Source organism: Zophobas morio, unplaced genomic scaffold (assembly GCF_036711695.1).
Source record: "Zophobas morio isolate AGI-343-1 ecotype UQ-CSIRO unplaced genomic scaffold, CSIRO_AGI_Zmor_V1 ptg000014l, whole genome shotgun sequence".
Taxonomy (NCBI): Eukaryota; Metazoa; Arthropoda; class Insecta; order Coleoptera; family Tenebrionidae; genus Zophobas; species Zophobas morio.
Genome location: NW_026972119.1, coordinates 20,782,778 through 20,798,644, shown reverse-complemented (window position 1 = coordinate 20,798,644; position 15,867 = coordinate 20,782,778). Strand labels below are relative to the sequence as shown.

Genomic DNA, 15,867 nt, shown 5'->3' with positions numbered 1-15,867 from the left:
CGAAAATACAAAATTCGAAAATTCGAAAATACAGAAATCAGAAAATCGAAAAATCGTGAACTAGAAAAGTCTACTATTCGAAGTTTCAAATTCTTCCAAATTTTGGATTTGCAATTTTTCGTTTTGGTTTTTTATTCACGTTATTTTGACAATTTTTTCGCTTCTTCAATTTTTGAATTTTTTATTTTTTTTTTTCGCTTTTCTTCACTTTTACTCTAAGCAACTTCTAAAGTTTCCATTTTAAAATTTTTCAGTTTTTCTCTTTCCCAACATAATTCTGGATTTCGCATTTTCATGAGTTTACAATTTAAAATTTCCCAATTTCTCCGTTTTTTACAATGTGGAATGTTTTAAATCTTGGATTTTCCAATAATTCGGTTGTGTGAAAAAAATAAAATCAAAAAAATTAAAAACAAAAACAACTAAAATTGGAATCGAATAATTGAAAATCGAAAAATTAATTTAAATTTTTTGATTTTTGAATTTTGGATGTTTTAATTTTTCGTTTTTTCAGTTTCATATTTTTCAGTATCCCGATTTTACAAATTTTTCGTTTCTTCAATTTTCAGTTTTCCACTTTTTCAATTTTACAATTTCGATATCTGAGATTTTTGATTTTCCATTTTTTCTCGATTTTTAAGTTTTACAAATTTTTCGATATTTTAATTTTCTAGTTTTTCTAATCAAAAAATGGACAAGTTGCAAAATTGTAAAATTGAAAAATCAAAAATGAAAAATCGAAAAAGTATAAAATTTAAAATCTAAAAATTGGAAATCAAGAACTTGAAACATTGAAAAACAAAAAATTAAAAATTGAAACAAAAAGTTATAAACAGAAAAACAGAAAGTTATATAACAAGGTAAATATAAACTTTGATAAATACTGCGTTTACTCGTGTGAATCATTACTGCACTATGACCAGCAAAAGCAGCATGATGTAACTATTACTCACTTTCGAAGTTCAAGTGTCATCCTTTGATTCACTCGTAAGATCAAAATCTGTTATGCAAGTCAGGTAGGAGATAAGATAAATCCAACAAAACCTTCCATTACTCTGTTTGTTTATAGCGACAACTTTTTGGCTAAAGTTCGATTAAACGTAAGCTCGAAATTGAAATTTAACACGAGGAAGGTCACCGCATAAACGTCGTTTCGTGCTTGGAAGCTCCACTTCGCCATTAAACGTAAATGTATTTTTTTTATAAAGTTTTCCTTTCGGCTGCTCCGGCCCTTTGATCTCGAAAGAAGGATCAGAAAGAGACGTTTAGTATGTACGTATCTAATTAAACACTTTTCGGTATGCCAATATTTACAAATTTGTGTATGCAGATACGTGGTAGCGACGCTGTATTTGTGTAAACTCATTAAAATTTCGTGTTTGTTTTATTTTGAATTAATTAACGATATAAACAGTTTGGCTAAAAATCAACACGGGGGCATTTTCCATCATTTTCTGTATCGCCAAGTCTAAAGGTAAACAGAACGGAGTGTATTTTACGAGTATTTAAATTGATAATGATAAAAAAGCCACTTAGTCGATCGCGGTAAAGATAACCTGGATTAGGTAGGTAACCACTTGGAGACTTTAATGGAAATTTAATTACGAATTTCAGAAACAGATTTTTACGCCATTATTCATCCTCCTAAATATTTAAATTTAACTAGATAGACACTCGATATCCCGGGCGTGTCATTATTTTCAACTCAATAAAATACCAATCAATCAGAATTCTGAAAATCAATACTACATTATCCTCGTAGGCCGGGATGGTATTTAATTAATTACTTCGGTTAATAGCCGAAGTAATGTAATAATAATATTATTTAACGAGCACATTCTGCTACAATGGAACAGCAAGATCATTTATTCGCTACTAGGGGATTCTGTGGATAAATTAATACACATTTAACATATTGTTTGTTGATTGTGTAGCAAGTTTATCCAACACAACTCACTTACCTTTATTATAATAACCAAACAATCGGTTTTGCCGGATAAATGGATAGTCGTCAGGGTTTTTTCAGAATGAAAATAACGGATTGCTGTATCATTCGTAAAACATAAAATTTCCATTAGTGCGCAGTGCATAAACAATGCCATTCTTTGAACACGGTATTAATGAGGGAATATTTAATGAAATCGATAACCGGACATTCTGGTGCAACCCCGGGTATGAAAATTTCGCATTGTCTAAGTCTGTTGTGTGGAAATTTGATCCGTGAATGCATGTTGGAAAATCAAGTGGAAAATGCAAACTCACGGTCAAATAAAATACAGATTTATCACTGTTTGTTTAATATTTGAGAATGTAAATTATTATAATGCAGTTTTTAGTTTAATCAGTCTTAATCTTACCATTAGTTGACTTACTGTTTTTTTAATTTTCCTTGAAAAAATTGGTCGAAGGTTACTTCGACAGAAATTCCCTCACCCCTAGAGTGTGGTTAAATGTTTAATTTTTCTTTAATGTTTCAAATTTTTAAGTTTAAATTGTTTAGTTTTTCAATTTCCAATTAGTATTTCTTGAGTTTTCAATTTTTCAAATTTTCGGTAAGCAATTTTTTGGATTTTTTTTTCGGTCTTTTGTTTATTCAGTTTTTAGATTTTGCAATTTTTCGAATTAACATTTCTTGAGTTTTCAGTTTTTTGTTACTTTTATAATTTTTTGTATTTTCTATTTCAACTTTTTCAGTTTTTTTGTTTCTCCAATTATTCGATTTGCAGTTTTTCAGGTTATCGTTTTTTTGTTTCTTCAATTTCCAATATGCAATTTTTCGTTTCGGTTTAATATTTTCTTCATTTTTTCAATTTTTCCGTTTTTCAGTGTTCTGATTTTATAATTTTTCTTTTCTTCAATGTGAAAATTTCCAATAATTGGATTTTTCGTTTTTCCAATTTTTAAGTTTAAATTTTTCAATTTTTAAATTTTCCAACTTTTGAATTTTTCAGTTTTTAGATTTTTTGATATGCGCAGTTTTTGTTTCGTTTATTTATTTTAATTATTCGATTTTCAATGTTTCGATTTTATAATTTTTTTATTTTTTCGAATTTATTTTCACTCTTTTGTTTTTTCAATTTTTCGATTTGCAGCTTTTCACGTTTTCATTTTTGTTTCTTTAGTTTCTAGAATTTGGAAGTTTTCGAATTAAAATTTTTCGTTTCGGTTTTTATTTTCGTTATTCTTATAATTTTTCGATTTTCAATGTTCCGAATTTATAATTTTCTGTTTTTCAATTTTTCGGTTTACATTTTGTCGGGTTGTCATGTTTTTTGTTTCTTCAATTCAACTGTTCGAGTTTGATATTTAAATTTTTCAGTTTTTCAATTTGGATGTTTCAATTTTTAGATTTTGCAATTTTTCGATTTACAATTCTTCGTTTTGGTTTTTTTGTTTATTTTTTCAATTTTTCCGTTTTCAATGTGAATTTTTTTCATTTTCTGAATTTTCAAATTTTAGACTTTTCAGTTTTTCGATTTTATAGGATTTTACAATTTCTCCTTTTTTTCAATTTTTCGTTTCTCCAATTTTTGATTTGCAATTCTTCCAGTTTTCATTTTAAATAAACTTTTTAAAAATTTTCATTAAATTTTACTATTTTAGAATTACTCTATTTTTCAATTTTTGAATTTTAAAACTTTTTCATTTATTCCATTTTTCAATTTTTTGATTTTTAGTTTTTCGATTTGCAATTATTCGGGTTGTATTTTTCGTTTCTTCAATTTGACGATATATATGTTCGAGTGTTCCTTTTTAAACTTTCAGGTTTCTAATTTTACCAATTTTGGATGTTTCAGATTTTAGATTATGTAATTTTTCGTTTCGGTTTTCTATTTTTTTATGTTTTCAATTTTTGGTTTTTCAGTGTTCCAATTTGATTTTTCTTTTTTTAAAGGTGAAATTTTTCAGTTGTTAAATTTTTCAATTTTTCGAATTTTTAAGTTTAAATTTTTCAGTTTTTCTATTTTCCAACTTTTGAATTAGTTTTGAACTTTTAGATATTGCAATTTTTTTGTTTGAGTTTCTCGGGTTTTTAATTTTTAATTTTTCAATTCTTCGATATACCGTTTTCGTTTCGGTATTTTAATTATTTCCTTTTTTTTAATTATTCGATTTTTCAATGTTTCGGTTTTAATTTTTTTTCAGTTTCTTCTTTCTTCAATTTTTCGATTTGCAATTCTTCACTTTTTCATTTTTTTGTTTCTTCAGTTTTTGATTAGCAATTTTTCCAGTTTTCATTTTAAGTATATTTTTTAAAATTTCTCATTAAATTTTACGATTTTTTTCCATTTTTCAAATTTTGGATCTTTCAAGGTTACAGCTTTTCGAATTTACAATTTTGACAGTCCTATTGCAATTTTTCGATTCGATTCGTTTTTTCTTCAGACCAATTTTTCAGTTCTTCCGTTTTTCAGTTTTTCGTTTTTCCAATTTCCGATTTTTTAGTTTTTTGATTTAAAATTTTTCGAATTAACATTTCTCGAGTTTTCAATTTTTCGTTCCTTTGATTTTTGGTTTCTTCAGATTTTCGATTTACAATATTTTGTTTCTTTATTTTTACAATTTCTCTATTTTTCAATGTTTCGATTTTATAATTTTTTGTTCTTTCGAAGTTGTTTTCACTTTTTTGTTTCTTCAATTTTTAGATTTGCAGCTTTTCAAGTTTTCATTTTTTTGTTTCTTCAGTTTCTAGATTTTGGAAGTTTTCGAACTAAAATTTTTCGTTTCGGTTTTTATTTTCGTTATTCTTATAATTTTTCGATTTTCAGTGTTCCGAATTTACAATTTTCTATTTTTTCAATTTTTCGATTTACATTTTGTCGGGATGTCATTTTTTTTTGTTTCTTCAATTCGACTGTTCGAGTTTGACTTTTAACTTTTTCAGTTTTTATTTTCTTAATGTTTTTTGTTTTTTTAGAATTCTGATTTTATCATTTTTCCTTTCTTTAATGTGAAATTTTTCAGTTTTTGGAATTTTCAATTTTTCGAATTTTTAGGTACAAATTTTTAGTTTTTCAATTTTTCAACATTTGAATTTTTCATCGTTCAGACTGCAGTTTTCCGATTTGAGTTTCTGGAGTTATTAATTTTTAGTTTTTCAATTTTTTGATATGCGCATTTTTCGTTTCGGTTTTTGTTTCCTTTATTTTTTTTTTAATTATTCGATTTTCAATGTTTCGATTTTATGTAATTTTTTGTTTTTCGATTTTGTTTTCACTTTTGTGTTTCTTCAATTTTTAGATTTGCAGTTTTTCAAGTTTTCATTTTTTTGTTTCTTCAGTTTCTAGATTTTGGAAATTTTCGAACTAAAATTTTTCGTTTCGGTTTTTATTTTCGTTATTCTTATAAGTTTTCGATTTTCAATGTTCCGAATTTATAATTTTCTGTTTCTTCAATTTTTCGATTTACATTTTGTCGGGTTGTCATTTTTTTGTTTCTTCAATTCAACTGTTCGAGTTTGATTTTAAAATTTTTCAGTTTTTCGATTTTCCAGCTTTTGGATGTTGCAATTTTTAGTTTTTGCAATTTTTCGAATTACAATTCTTCGTTTTGGTTTTTTTTCTTTATTTTTTCAATTTTTCCGTTTTCGGTGTTTTGTTTTATATAATTTTTTTTTCAATGTGAATTTTTTTCATTTTCAGAATCTTTAAATTTTAGACTTTTCAGTTTTTAGATTTTATAGGATCTTACAATTTCTCCTTTTTTTCAATTTTTCGTTTCTCCAATTTTTGATTTGCAATTCTTCCAGTTTTCATTTTAAATAAGCTTTTTAAAATTTTTCATTAAATTTTACGATTTTAGAATTACTCCATTTTTCAATTTTTGGATTTTGAAACTATTTCATTTACTCGATTTTTCAATTTTTTTATTTTTAGTTTTTCGATTTGTAATTATTCGGGTTGTATTTTTTGTTTCTTCAATTTGACGATATATATGTTCGAGTTTTCATTTTTAAATTTTCAGGTTTCTAATTTTATAATTTTTCTTTTCTTCAATGTGAAATTTTTCAATTGATAGGTTTTTCAATTTTCCGAATTTTTAAGTTTAAATTTGTCAGTTTTTCTATTTTCCAACATTTTTGAATTAATTTTGAATTTTTAGATATTGCAATTTTTTGATTTGAGTTTCTTGAGTTTTCAATTTTTAATTTTTCAAATCTTCGATATGCAGTTTTTCGTTTTGGTCTTTTATTTCCTTTTTTTTAATTATTCGATTTTTCAATGTTTCGGTTTTAAATTTTTTGTTTTTCCGACTTTTTTCAGTTTCTTGTTTCTTCAATTTTTCGATTTGGAATTTTTCAATTTTTCATTTTTTTGTTTCTTCAGTTTTTGATTTGCAATTTTTCCAGTTTTCATTTTAAATATACTTTTTAAAATATCTCATTAAATTTTACGATTTTTTTCCATTTTTCAAATTTTGGATCTTTCAAGGTTACAGTTTTTCGAATTTACAATTTTGACAATCCTATTCCAATTTTTTCATTCGATTCGTTTTTTTCTTCTTTCCAATTTTTCAGTTCTTCGTTTTTCAGGTTTTCGATTTTTCAATTTTTTGGTTTTGCAATTTCCGATTTTTTAGTTTTTTGATTTTAAATTTTTAGGTTTTCAGTTCTCAATTGTTCAACTTTTCAAATCAAGAAATAATTAAAAATACATAATTATATAATTGAAAGATCAAAAATGGAAAATCGAAAAACTATAAAATAAAGACTTTGGAAATTAAAAAATTGAAAAATCGAAAATCGAAACATTAAAAATTGCGAAAGTTAAAATCGAAAATGTACATAATCGAAACAATGAAATATCTATTGTAAAATCGAAATTAGTACTGAAAATTTAAAAAATTGAATAGACGAAAAATTATAAAATCCGAAGAAACACTTAAAAAAGAAAGGAAATGAAAACATGAGACATTGTGATATTAAATCGATAAAATGAAAACTACAAAATGGGAAAAAGAAAAATAAAAATAAAAAACTTGAAAACCTGAGGTAACGAAACTGAAAAATCGAAAAAATTTTGACCTCGAAACATTAAAAAATGGAAAATCCAAGAACGAAAGAAAATAAAAAACGAAAAATTGTGACATTAACAAATTGGTCGAAAGTAAGTAAATCCAGATTTTTATATTCGCGAAAATATAGTCATTGTTAATTTTGGAAGTGACTTCATCCCATTATATCCCTAATAAACATACAAAATTTGACAAGAATCGGTCCAATAGTTTTGGAGTGTACGTGTCTAATAAAAATCGACACAGACACTACACAGATAGACAGAGAGAGAGAGACGGAAACGGGAGAGGAACATAACGAAAATTCGTAAAAAAGATACTTCTACTAATTAAGGAACTGAAAGAAATTATTGTAGACAATGCAGACAACACCTGAAACAAAGACACGGAACAAGAAAAAACAAAGGATGCCAGAGATTTTAGATTGAAAAAGTTCTTTTATATCTAACCCAAAGTTTATGTTTAAATTTGATTTCAGTTAAAACAGACCTGGAGGAGCTTTAAATTTAACTATACGAGAACAAATGTATATTTTTGGAGATTAATACAACGAAAAATATTGTGCCAAACTTGGTGAATCATTGTTGCTTTAAGCTTTGGACTTGGTAATAGAACTTTTTTTTCTGAATATCCACTTTTTCAATAAATATGTTCTAAAAAACTTCGCACAAGCCTTCAACAACAACTGACAAAGAATTCCGCAGAATTGCAAATTTCGGAGCAAAGCGGAGGGTGGAAGTTACTTGTGGTCTGGATAATCCTCCGGTAAAATTAGGGGATGTGCAGCAATTAGTACCCTAGGTGGTCATCCGGCTGAATATAAGATTACATTCAACAGAATTCGATTCGAAAGTTTTTCTTTGATGTAAAACACTTTGATCTTTGCTTTACAACCAGCAACAAATATTATTATTAAAAATTATCGTCTCTAAGAAATTGGCAATTAATGTTAGGAATGACTTTGACAATAGGATGGATTTTTATTGTGTTTTTTATCAGTGTATTTGTCAGTGTTATTATTACTATTACTCAACAATAATGACTCTTATCGATCCAGCCTTCTATATTTTTGTGAAATAGTTGTAATGTGCACAATACTTAGTAACATGATAAACAACAAACACAGAAAATTTAAATTCATGTTCGTATGTTAAGCTTTTAGTGATAAGCAGAATCACATTTTGCCATGTCATTGTCGATGTGTTTGTACTTTAACGACGCTTCGAAAAAAAAACAAAAATTATTTTTTATAAAATTTTTGACTAGTAATAAGTTAAGGATTAATGAAAAGTGACGCCAAAAATAAATCAGTAAAATGATCAGTCTCTCTCCAGAGTGCCAAAAAAATTTTCTTTTCTTTTTTTTCCTTCCATTTCTTCTCTTTCTTCCTCATTAAGTTCTGTAGTTTGCTTCTTTGGACGCTTGTTTCCAAATATTCGTGTCACAGATCCATTTTTTTGGAAAATTTTTAATAGTAGTAAGTGTTTATTTTTTACCCTACGGGCTTAAAAAGATTCTTGACACTACAATTTTTCCCTAGTTAACAAAAACCAAATAAATACATTTTATAAACTAAATAACTAATTTTTCTTTCCTTTACCCCATCCCCTCTTGCCCCAGCCTTACTCTTGTCCTCTCCACTTCTTTCATCCATTCCACTCCTCTTCCGCCTTCATTCAATATCTCTGTCACACTCTCCTCTCTTTCTTTGCTCTCCTCACAGTCATGCAGCATGTGCTCTATCGTCTCTCGCCCTTCTCCACACATCCTACGCATTCTTTCACCTTCGCTTACCCAAAACTTTTTATTTCTTTCTTCATTTCCACACCTAAATCTCGCAATTATTTTTTTTTCTTTCGCGCTTTCTTTGTCTAGGTACTTTGGTATTGTTTCTGTTATTACCTTTCTATAGCCAGCATTGTACCTAGAATTACTTACACTCGCTCTTCTCTCTTGTTCATCTATGTCTCTGTCACGCATACACAACTCTTCTCTCATACTCACACCCATTTCTCTCTTTCTCTCTATTTCCATCCATGTGTGTCCCAGTCTTTCATAATATCCTTGTCTACCTTTATGATGTTCTTTCCCTGCTTACTTTTTTTTTCCTTCCAGCATTCATACAATATCCTACATTCCTCTCTTTCTTTCAACCTTTCATCATACTTTACAGCTCTTTTCCCAGTGTATATTCTTAGTTTCTCTCGTTTACATTCTTCTCTTACTATATAGCCTGGCGTCTCTTTCCGTAGCCCTAACATCCACCTCAAATATTTTTCTTGTACTGCTTCAATCTCTGCATATTCCTTCCATCCCCATATCTCCACTCCATACATTAATACACTCCTAACTAAACTATCGAACATTTTCATCCTTCTTCTTACGTCATGTCCAAATATTCTCTCACCTATACTCCACACCATTCCCATTATCTGCATTGCTTTGACCCTTCTTTCTCGTATGTGTGCTTTTACCGTGTTAGTTATTGTAAACTTAAATCCTAAATATTTAAACTCCTTTACTGTGTCTATGATTCGATTTTTCCAACGCCACACTTTTTCCTCCCCTTTTCTCCCTTTTTTTTTAAACACCATTATTTTTGTTTTTTCTACATTTACCTCCAGTTTCTTTCTTTTGAAGTATCTTTGCAGATTTTTTTTCATCTCATTCATTCCACATTCATCTTTCGCCAATATTACCAAATCATCTGCAAATGCCAAACACCATACCTTTCCTCTCCTCACCACAATTCCTCCCGCTTGTACTCCTCTAAACATTTCCTCGATATCACTTATGTAACAAACAAACAGACTGGGACTTAATGGGCATCCCTGTCTCAATCCTTTCGTCGTCCAAAACATTTCGCTTTCTATTCCTCGCACTCTCACCCTAGTCACTGTCTCTCTATAAATCTCTCTTGCTGCTACAATTAACTTTTCACTCAGTCCTCTTCTTTCCATGCATTCCCGCAAACACTCTCTGTCCACCGTATCAAACGCGGCTTTTAGGTCTACAGACAGTGCATGTACCCGACCTCCTTCCTTTAGTAACTCTTTTTCTATTAGATGATGCAGGATATATACATTGTCCATAGCCCCTTTACCTCTTCTAAATCTTGCTTGACTTTCCGGTAATATACTCTTTTCGTTCATCTCTGTCACCAAACTTTCATTTAACACCATTGCGTAGAGTTTATATGCCGTATTTAGAAGAGTTATTCCCCGATAATTCTCTACTTTTTCTTTACTACCCTTTTTATGAATTGGACATATTTGTCCTACTCTCCATTCCCTGGGAAAACCTTTACCCGTCCACACATCATTCATTAACTTGCTCAATCTTTCAATCATCCCATCCGTCCCAAATATTCACACTTCGTTTACCAACCCATCCCTCCTTGGTGCTTTTCCCCTTTTCAGTCTTCCTACTTGTTTTCCTACTTCCTCTACTCGAATCTCCGCTTCCCTTTCTCTACCACCAATCCCAGTTTTACTATCTTGCACTACAATTCTCTCTTCCTTTCCATTCAACAGTTTCATAAAATGCTTCTTCCACTGTATTATAGGTATGTCTTCACTAATCGTAATTTTGTTCTTCCGTTCTTTATTTATATACTGCCATACCTCTTGCTCAGTTCTTATGGCTTTAATTTTTTCTTCTTCTTCTTGCTGTATCTCTTCTTTCTTTTCTTTGCACCGTTTTCTATAATTATTTTTTGCTTGCCAGTACTCTTCTTTTATACCTTTCCCCTTTTTCCACCTTCGTAAACATTTCCTTGCTTCTGTTTTTAAATCTCTGCATCTGCTATCCCACCATCTGTTTCTCTTTTCTGAATTTGTCGTTACAATTTCTTTTCTTATGGCTGCTTTTTCAATTTCTCTTTTTAATTCTTCCATTTTCTTTTCAGTTCCTTTTTCTTTAAATTCCACTTCCAACATTTTTTTTTTATAATGCTCAATTCCTTTTTCATTCCATACCCATATCTTCTTCTCTTTTCCTACTTCATTCCTTACGCATCCGCTCCCTCTACTTATGCCCCTCACTTTTACTTCTAGTGGCATATGATCGGAGTCCACTCTTTCTCCTATCTTGAATGTTTCTACCTCTTCTTCTGCTAATCCGTTTACTATTACGTAGTCTATTACCGATTCCGCTCTTTTACCTATCCAGGTAAATTTCCCTTCCTCGTCCCCTTCCTTCATCCCATTCAAGACTTCCCAACCTCTTTCTTCAATTAATTCCCATAGCAATTTTCCGTCTTTATTTTCTACTTTATCTTTCGATTTTCGTGTGTTTTCCCCGTCTTTTTCCCTCCTTTTGTTCCCTATTCTGGCATTAAAGTCCCCTCCTAACAATAGAATTTGTTCTTCGGGCTCTTCGATTTTTTCTTGTATTTCTTGTTTCGTGTTTCTCATTCCTCTACTATATATTTTGCAGATTCTCCATCTTTTTTTATTTACAATCAGTTTTCTTTCAACTAAGCCTTCCATTTCTATTGCCCCCTCTCCTATTTCTTTTATATCTTTTTTCACTCCTGTTATGATTCCACCTTTTGCTCTACCCTTGCGTTTTTCTTTTTTTGCCCCTTGCAATTTCCACTGAAATTCCTTTGGCAACACGTCTTTCAGTTTGTTCCAGTCTCTCTCTAGTATCCATGTTTCTGTTAGTCCCACAAAATCAAAATTTTTCACGTAGTTCCAAAATAAGTTATCTTTCTTTTTCAAACCCGCAATATTCCAAAAGAGTAATTTTAAACCACTTTTATCTTCCCCATTCTTCTTTCCCATTCCCCTATTATGTACAAAATCTACATTCTTAAACCTAAAGTCTTTATTTGTCCCATCATTACCACCCCTCCCCTTTGTGTTTCTTTCTTCGGTTAGTGCTGACTTGATTTGAGAAATTTTGCTTCCAATTTTCCTTTATTTTCGTTCCATATATACATTTTGTCCCCTACTTCCAGCTTCTTATATCCCACCCTTGTTGTGTATCCTTTTTTTCTTTCCTCTTTAGCCATCTCCCTAATTCCTTTTTGAATTTTTTGCTCTTGTACTGTCCAATCATTATCAATATATATTATCTTTCCTCTCAGTTTATTTTTATTCTTCATCACCTCTTGTTTTTCCTCCCAAAGCGTCTTAACCAGTATTTTCTTGCTTTCCTCTTTCCCTATAATTCGTATACTTAAGTAATGTTAGCAGCACACATTTATTAATTTTTTAAGAAATAATCACATCAAGTGTTTCATACATAACCTCAATCTTCTTTTTGAACCTTGGTCGCAAAAGTTGAACTTTACTACCTCTAACAAGTCGACAATTGCATGCTTCATAGCTACTAGTGAAAAAACTTCTATTCTAGTACTTTAGTATTTTTTGTGAAATAGTGATGTGCATAATACTTAGTAATATGATAAACAACAAACGTATGAAATTCAAGTTCAAGTTTGTATGTCAAGCTTTTACCGTGTCATTTTAGATATGTTTGTACTTTATTAACTACGTTTAAAAAAATACAACAAAATTGAAGTATTCAATATTTACTTAGTACTTATCAGAGTTATTTATAGAGTTTTTATGTAATAATCATTCATAATAATTGTAAGAATATGATCTGTCCTTAAAAAACAACGCTGGAAATGTGCAATTTTTGCGTTAGTTTAATAGGGTGCTATTTGGTGTTCCCTGCTTTATGTTCTACATTATTTTAGTTTTAGAGTTATTATGAAGTATTTTATTTCATTAAATTGGAAAACATAAAATGAGCAAACAGAAATAATATTTTACCATGTAAAAGCAACGCAATTTAAAAATTTAATTAGTGCAAAATGAACTTTGTAATTTATTTTAAACATTTACTCTCGCTTTTGGATATCAACATTTCATGAACATTATTTATCACTACTCTGTACGAGTATAATAATAAAAGTCAGTAAATCAATTTTTAATACGTGTTTTCCATTTGTTTGTCAATGGATATTTTTTTAAACAGATTATTATTATTTACAAGATCAGACTAACGATTGGCTCCATGTTTAATTTAAGATATCGTAGCAATGATTAAAATGTTAACCGTACACCGTACCATTGGTGTCAGTAGTGGGATTCAAGACCAATAATTGGACCTGGACTATGCACAGTCTCACATCATGTGCATCAAAACTTTAGAGCATCATTAGTCATACCCACTGATATCAGACGTAACAAACTAAATCTTATCTTCCGTTCAAAAAGCAACTATCACCGCCACATATAAAAACCCTTCGACACTCCATTCTTCATCAGTCAACCTGCAAGCTCTCAACCACCAAAATGTCCGTCGGAGGAACCTTCCAGCTCGTCAAGAACGAAAACTTCGTGGCATATCTCACGAACCTTGGTAAAACAACATCCTAATACAGAATTTTTGCATTGACTGACTAATTTGCTTCTGTAGGCATTCCCGAAGATAAAGCGAAACTAGCCGACTCACTCAAACCCAAGCTTGAAGTAGTCGTCGATGGGAAGAAAATTTCACTGAACAGCGACTCCGGAGTCGACAACGCTTCCTCGACTCTCACATTGGGCGAAGAAGTAGACGAACCCATGCCTAATAACATCACCCTCAAAGTAAGTATTAAATCTGGCGTCTTTTTGCTCTAATTAACGTTGCTTTGATTTTTAAGAGCACGGCCAAAATTGACGGGAGCACCTTGACTATCACGTCGAAGACGCCCAAAGGAAAGACTGGTTCCAGGGTCTATAAATTCTCTGATAGTGAACTCGTTCTGGTAAGGTGAAGTTTGACAGTTGAAGGGTTTTGAATATTTAAGGACTTTTTGCAGACGCTGAACGAGGACGGAGGAAGTGTTATAGCCAAAAGGTTTTACAAGAGGGTCTAGGATTTTTTATTTATTGGGTAGTGATTTAAGACTCATTTGTATATGAATTGATGGAATAAAACGAACTTAATGTTTAATCTTGTTTTAAGTGCCACTTCAGACCTTAATATTAGTAGATAGAGCTGCAACGATTATAGAGGAGATAGTTTATATAATTCACGCATTAAGATAAGATAATAGAACTAAAAATATAAAGAAAACGGTGAAAATGTAACAGCTCTTATAATTTCGAGTGTGCAATTATTAAAAAAGGTAGTTACTTCGGTTTCATTTCTTGATACTAAAATGTACTGTGGCTTTGATTCCATGAGCTCGAACATTTACATCAGTAGTACAGAATCTTCGAGTACCTTCAAGCATCAGACTCACGATCGTGGACGTTAACGAACCGAACGAATAATGCAAGCCGAAGAACAAATTCTAGAACGGGTCGAAGAAGAGCCCGACATCAGCACTCACCGACTTGCAGCTGAAGTGGGAGTTTCACAGTTTGTAACGCATCCTACACTAAAAGACCAATGCCTTCTTTGACAGCTTCCGTTGCTCAACGGTTAAAGTTACGTAAAAATCATGTATGACGAAATTGTTCCCCTCTAAAAGTTCTAAAGAAAAGTCCGGGACAGCATATGTCTATCTTTTAAGGTCGACTCAGTATAACCTTTTTTATGGTAATGAAATTTGTTCTAAAATAATAATGAATTATCTACGAACTCCTCCGAAACAGGTTGACCGATTTGTATGAATTTTTTTATGTATATTCGGTAGATCTGAGAATAGGTTGTAAACTATGTTTTATACCCCTAAGTGATAAGGGTGGCCCACCCTAAAAATTTTTGTTTATTTTTGGCAAAAATAAATACATATAACCCTAAATTTTCACCTTTCTACCACCAACCTCCTTTTTTTAATCTTCTATATAATAAAAATCAATTGCAGTTCCTGTTAGTCTCGCTAAAACTCAAAAACGGCTTGACCGATTTGAGGATTTTTTTATATTACGGGGATGGTTTATAAATAAAAAAAAATAGGGAAAACTTAAATTTTCCCTTTTTTCTGGATATACGCAACAATCTTTTCACAATAATATATTTAAAACGTCTAAAATGGTAAATTTTTGTCGGGAGACATCGATTTTACAATTAAGCTCCTCCCCTCAGTCTGACAACAAATGAAAAATTCATCACAATTGAGATTGGGGCGGGTAGGTGGGGCTTAATTTCTTTCCTTAACATATAGTTTCTTTTCAACAACATGTTACTTAAGTACAAGTTTCACATAGTAGTTTCTTGTAGAGAAATAAGCATTTTGCAGTAAACCGCGCCCTTCGATTCACAACGAATAAAAACATTACCACAATTGAGACGAGGGCGGGTGGGCGGGGTTTGTAGTTATGCTTTTTTTTAATATATATATATACAATGTTATTTTCCAAAATCAGTAGTATATTAGGAGGCTAGTTTTTCATCTGCCAAAATAAGTTTTACCTATGCAAGTACTAGCCCCGCCCACCCGCCCTCTATTTTCTCCAAGGGTATGGCGTTTGCCAAAATCAGTCTTATCTGAGCAAGTACTAGCCCCGCCCACCCGCCCCTATTTTCTCACACGATGTGTCATTTGCCAAAATAAGACTTCTCTTAGCAAGTACTACGATTTGAGAAAATAAAGGGCGGGTGGGCATGTCTAGTAGGGGAGACCTGTCCAAAACCGTATAGCTAAGCGGAAATGCATATATCTCTGTAATAATACACAATAGAATTGTCAAATCAACATTTTTATTGACCAGTCTTATCAGGTACATAATTGTAAGAACAAAAATCGAAAGATGTAACTTATCTACGAAATAAAAATATTAAAACAAAAACACTTCTAATTACGGTTTTACCCCGTGTACTGTCCAAAACCGTACACAATATACGATTTTGCCCCAACATTCACACCAAACATTTAGTGCACAAAAAATCATCAAGATCATC

The 15,867-nt window shown here is 30.7% G+C and overlaps 2 protein-coding genes across 3 annotated transcripts in view; one reads left to right on the top strand and one right to left on the bottom strand.

Annotated features, from left to right (window-relative positions):
• Positions 1-13,971, top strand: part of LOC135128626 (fatty acid-binding protein homolog 5-like) — a 118,127-nt gene extending 104,156 nt beyond the window's left edge. The window contains exons 2-5 of one of the 2 annotated variants that reach the window (XM_064055567.1): positions 13,319-13,392; positions 13,450-13,622; positions 13,679-13,783; positions 13,838-13,971. In XM_064055567.1, coding sequence (XP_063911637.1) covers positions 13,326-13,392; positions 13,450-13,622; positions 13,679-13,783; positions 13,838-13,894 — 402 coding nt within the window. In that variant the 5' untranslated portion in view covers positions 13,319-13,325 and the 3' untranslated portion in view covers positions 13,895-13,971. Of the gene's footprint in view, positions 1-13,281; positions 13,393-13,449; positions 13,623-13,678; positions 13,784-13,837 lie in introns of those variants that run through there. The other variant, XM_064055566.1, reaches the window with a different exon arrangement.
• Positions 9,039-11,429, bottom strand: LOC135128890 (uncharacterized). Its single transcript, XM_064055967.1, has 4 exons — positions 10,992-11,429; positions 10,402-10,568; positions 9,744-10,353; positions 9,039-9,335 (listed from the first exon to the last, which is right to left on the bottom strand). Exons 1-4 carry the CDS (start codon positions 11,427-11,429, stop codon positions 9,039-9,041), a joined length of 1,512 nt encoding a protein of 503 aa, XP_063912037.1.
• Positions 13,972-15,867: the final 1,896 nt, after the last annotated feature.